The sequence below is a fragment of the Nothobranchius furzeri genome, chromosome 5 (genome assembly GCF_043380555.1).
Source record: "Nothobranchius furzeri strain GRZ-AD chromosome 5, NfurGRZ-RIMD1, whole genome shotgun sequence".
NCBI lineage: Eukaryota > Metazoa > Chordata > Actinopteri > Cyprinodontiformes > Nothobranchiidae > Nothobranchius > Nothobranchius furzeri.
This window is the reverse complement of record NC_091745.1, coordinates 80,817,621-80,822,620: the sequence shown is the minus strand read 5'-3', so window position 1 is coordinate 80,822,620 and position 5,000 is coordinate 80,817,621. Positions and strand designations below refer to the sequence as shown.

At 51.8% G+C, this 5,000-nt stretch overlaps 1 protein-coding gene across 2 annotated transcripts in view; it reads left to right on the top strand.

The window, feature by feature from the left end:
- tgfbr2b (transforming growth factor beta receptor 2b) overlaps positions 1-5,000 on the top strand; it is a 22,522-nt gene that overhangs the window by 1,531 nt on the left and 15,991 nt on the right. The window contains exon 2 of one of the 2 annotated variants that reach the window (XM_054738394.2): positions 4,792-4,936. The exons of the other annotated variant lie outside the window; for it this stretch is intronic. Within the exon in view, the coding sequence (XP_054594369.2) occupies positions 4,792-4,936 (145 nt within the window). The remainder of the gene's footprint in view (positions 1-4,791; positions 4,937-5,000) is intronic. 2 annotated transcript variants of the gene reach the window in all.

Sequence of the window (5,000 nt, the reverse complement as noted above, 5' to 3'; positions counted from 1 at the left end):
GGTCTGAGGCTGCTGATGTCACCGCTGTGGTGAACCCAACCCTGTCACACATCTATGGGGCTGCAGCACACGTTGTTGTTGTTGAAGTATCGCCCGGGTGTCTCTGAAACCAGTCTGGGATTAGAACAGCTGGGTTTCATTAATGAGGAGGTCAGGCTTCAGACCAGAAGATGATCTCAAACAGCTATAAAGACGATAGCTAGGTTTGGGACAGGAGCTCTTCCCCCTCAGAGGAACCTGCCTACGTGCACAGGTGTGTCTTTACCTGCTTGTTCCAGACCAAACAGCTACTCGTTCACTCTCATGGCTGCTTTATATCAGATCTGCAGCTGTGGCCAAAAGTTCACAGACCTCCAGATCCTGATGGATGGAGTTCATGCTTCATCACCATGTTGGGTTTGTGTTTGTCCTCCTGCCTCTGGAGGACGGACCACAAGTTCTCAGTGGGATTAAAGGCTTGGGCCGGTTCCTGGGCCTGGACCCATCATGTTCCTGATCCACTTAGTTCTGACTTGGTCCTTTTCAGCCGGTGCTCCATCATGTAGGAGAAGACACATGACTGCATTACTGAACCCCCCCCCCCCACCCCCCATGCTGGAAAGCCCACATTCCAAGGGGACTGTATGGTCTCTTGGCTTTAAGTGTCTCTCTCTCACACACACACACACACACACACACACACACACACACACACACACACACACACACACACACACACACACACACACACACACACACACACACAACCCCTGCTGTTGCCATCACTATGAGACGCGGCGGCTGCAGGAAGCTGCTGCTCTGTTTACAGCCGTCTGAGGGCTTGTTGCCGGATGCTTTCATCCTCCTCCTCCTCCGTGGGCTCTTCTTCACGTCTCACTGTGTGTTGGTGCTGCCTGCTCTGTACTCGCGGTCGTCCTTCGGCGAAAGTCTTCAGCCATCTTTTCTGACGTGTTTGTTTCTGTTCTGCGTTTCTAACGGCGTGTCTAGGAAGGCTCGGTGCGGTCCATCATCTAACCCCTCTGATGTGTCTCCCTTTGATCATTTAACCATATAAGTCCACTTCCCACCCTCCTCACCGCTTCGCTGAGCCCTCCAGGTCACAGAGAAGGGCATCAGGGGAAGCAGTCAGTTAAAGGGTGGAGAAGAACACAAAGGAATGGGAGGATTATGGTGGATCAAGAGAGAGAGGGAGAGAGGGAGTTGGACTGGAGGAGGTGGAGGATAACTTTCCCGAGCCGAGCCTCCTGCTGCGGTGCTTACGTACCTCTGAGCGGCCTCTTGCCAGTTGTCTCTGCTCGTTTCAGTGACAGCACTAAAGCCAGGAGAACAGTTGGATTTCTGCTCAGATTGCATCTTTTGGGTGTTTTTGTTTGCAGCGCTGCTCCAGAAAAGTGTCCGACCCCGGCCTTCAGCTTCCTAACGTTCACCCGTACACGTCTGGTTTCCTGCAGGAACATGTCAACAAAGAGCTGTAAATAAGTAAAGCCTTGGAGCTGGTTTTAGTCTGAGACCCTGTCCATCCGGTCTCACCTGTGAGTGGATGTGGGACGCAGACTTCTGTCACACCTGAGATTTTCACAAACGACGTTCACACTTCCTTCTCTTCTGACCCGCTGAACCTGGGTGACATGAGGTGTAGGGAGCCCCTCTGCTTCTGGGCCATGGGTCCCATACTGTGAGCCTATGAGTCTGCGTTGAATGTTCTGACCCGGTTTGTTATGAGCCATGGATTGGACATACGATGTTTGTGGAGTTTCAGATGTTTAGAACGTGCTGATTTTAGACAGCAGCTAAAGTTATTTTAGCACTCCAGCTGCTCATCAAGCCAGACACGGAGAAGAGGAGAAGATTAGTTAACCAGCTTCAGGTCCTGCTTCCAGGGCAACAGAAGGAGCATTAAACGCGGAGACAACTGGTCACGTGGTGAGGAGCAGCTACGCTGGGGGAAGAGCCTTCTGGAGCCTGAGCCTGGAGAAACAGAGATGGATTCTGACCAGAAGCAGGGAAGAAGGTGCTTCTCAGCCTCTCTGTCCAGGCTTTGAGGCGCCTCAGGCTTCTGACAGAAGGAGGCAGGAGGAATGCTTCATGGATAGGCGGGTCAAGGCCTCCAGTCTGACCAGAACACTTCGGAGGGTCTGGGCTCCGTATCCAAGGTTTATCTGGTGGGTTTAGGCTTCTCTGGAACGCTGTTTCCTGTTGGGAGGACTGTCCTCTCGGAAACTCTGAGCTCATTTCCTCAGGATGTTGGAAAACCTGGAGGCAGAAGAGGAGCTGAGAGGGGATTTTATCAGCTGGTTGAACAACAAATGCAGAAATGTGAGCTTGCATTTCCATCCTGTGTTTATTATGACTCAGATGCATACCGAGTGGAAGGAGCAGCTCGGCCCGACCGCTGTTCGGTATTTCCCCTCTACCTTCCCCCTTATTTTTAGTCCCAGCTTCGTTGAGGTACCTGGCACAGCTGAGTCAGGCCGGCATCGTGATTCTAGCTGCTGATTGGCTAGGGGGCGGGGTCACTGGTCGCTCCGGAGTTCTTTGCCGTCTGCTTCACTGCCGGCAGCCATTTACTGGTTCAACGTCTGACGAATGAACCTGAGCAGAAGGTCCAGCAGCACCTGCTTGTGCTGAGTTGTGTTGCTATGGAGCGTACAGGTGACCTCACACTCTTTACTGATCGGCACACGCCCTCCCTCACCCTGTGGTGTGAAAACTCTGTCCCTTGCTCCTCTGACAGGAGGAGTTTAGAACATCGCAGGAGCACCTGCTGCAGTAGCATCAGCACCAGGAGTGGGAAGAGAGCTCCTCCTGGAGATACCAAGGGGCCAGATGGCTCCACCTTCCTGTGGTGCACTGATGTAAGTGTTCAATGGTCTGTAGTTATATAGCACCTTCTAGAGTCCTAGAGCCCCCAAAGGCACTTTACAACACACCAAACACAGTCAGGACCTGTGGTCTGATCTGAAGGAACAGAAAATCCAACCTTTTGGCCCCTGGGGTAAACTCTGCAGGTGGAGTCTTCTTCCGGCTCTTGGAGGGTACAGACGCTGTTTTCCTCCTCACCTCCAAATCTTAACCTCAAGGCCTTTGTCCATCTCTGGGTGCTGGGTGCACGGCTGCTTCTGCATTTTTCTGGAAACTGGAAACTGAAATTCACTGAAATGGATCTCGTCAGTTGGTCTCTCAACGCGACTGATAACATTTTTTCAACGATGAGGACGGGAGAAGGGGCTCCCGGATGCCCCGCCGGGACAGACCCAGTTGGACACATCATGGACTCCTGGAAACAGTGGAGGTTGATTTGTTCATCTCAGCTGTCTGTGGAGGACTCTGAAGACGTGTGGATATTCGTGTGTTGGTGTCAGGTTTCCTGCTCTTTGGCCTTGGAGGCTACCTGGCTTACCGGAAAATTAACGAGCTGTCGAGGAATATTGGCCTGATCCCGGAGCTCAGAGATGGTTTGCACCACGCTGTGAATTCACAGACTCGCATAATTGTCGAGATGAATTGTAAGCTTGGAACTTTGGCCGAGATTCATTACTGGCACAAAGATGGATGCCATCAAGGATAGAGTGGACAAATCGGCACGGATTGGTATTGGTATAGATTAATGTCCATTATTGGGATTTTGAGAGGTTGAGGACCAACAGACTGTAAGACAGAGAGGAAATAATCTCTGTCTGGCCCCAAAACAATTTATAATCGAATCCTGGCGCCCTTGAGCCTGCAAGGCTCCAACGAAAACTCCTCCCTCAGAAGATATGTGGAATGTCGCTATGGCAACTCAACTCTGTCTCCTATCCCAGCCTGGGTGGGACTGCGGGAAGACCGCTGAAATGTTCCAGGGTCACTGCAACCCTCCAACCCTCAATGCTCCTCCCCCTATCCACATTGAGGCGACATGCGCTGCTTACCGTGGCTGCAGGAACTGAAGTGTGGATAGTCCCAACCCACCACCCCACCTAGTGGACACATGTTGTGTTGTCTGAAATCTGTTGCATATCGGTCTGAGGTGTTTGTTTGCAGAGCAAAGCTGCCCTCCCAGTGGAGGGTAACTCTGAAGTGCCTTTTTTCCCTCCACCTGAACCAATCCTCATGTAACCCCTCTGATCTCTATTAAGGTAGCACGACTCAGGGTTGTGAAGGACCACAGTCACCAATTCTTGTCATGTGTCTTGCCCATGTATGTCTGATCTCTGAATTGTGTGTACTGAAACTCTGATTTCCCTCTGGGATTAATAAAGCATCTGTGAATTGAGTTGATTTGAGTCTGGGCTAACATCTCGCCGTGACCCTCGGCATCAGCACGAGGCTTCAAGTCTTCTTTAAACGCTGTCAGAAAAATAAGTCCAACGGGATTTTGTCCCTGCAGGCTGGATCTTCTCTCAGGCCCGGTTAGGCTGGATCCAGCTCAGCGACACCAACAGTTACTGACCTCACCTGCTGTCGCTCTCACCCTGGGCTACACCTTTCAGTTAACAGCAGTGTGTGTGTGTGTGTGTGTGTGTGTGTGTGTGTGTGTTGGGGGTTGCAGCTCAGTGGCGGAGGTTACTCTGAGGGTGATCTTCTGGTACCACGATGAAATAATTATGGAATTAACTGACAGGACTCAAGTGCAGCCAATATCTTTGTTGGGGGCGACGGTGGCACAGGAGTTAAGCGCTCACCTTGTACTCAGAAGGTTGCAGGTTCGAGTCCCACACAGTCTGTCGCTGTTGTTGCGAATGCATCCTCACCCTGAGGAACAGTCTCATCTCCCCATCAGACAGGCCTGACCAGCTTGATTATTTACAGGTGTGCTGCACATGCTTGCTGTGAGTCAGCTGTGTAAGTTCTGTGATTTGGAGGCTTCCTCGTGCAGTGGGACAGGAACCTGCAGCTCCAACTGCAGCATCACATCCATCTGTTCCCATCCCAGTGAGGTCTGCGTTGCCATCTGGTAGGACATCTCTCTCAGGTCTCGTTCACCTCACAGCTGGCCGGTTATTCCACCCACACTGTCC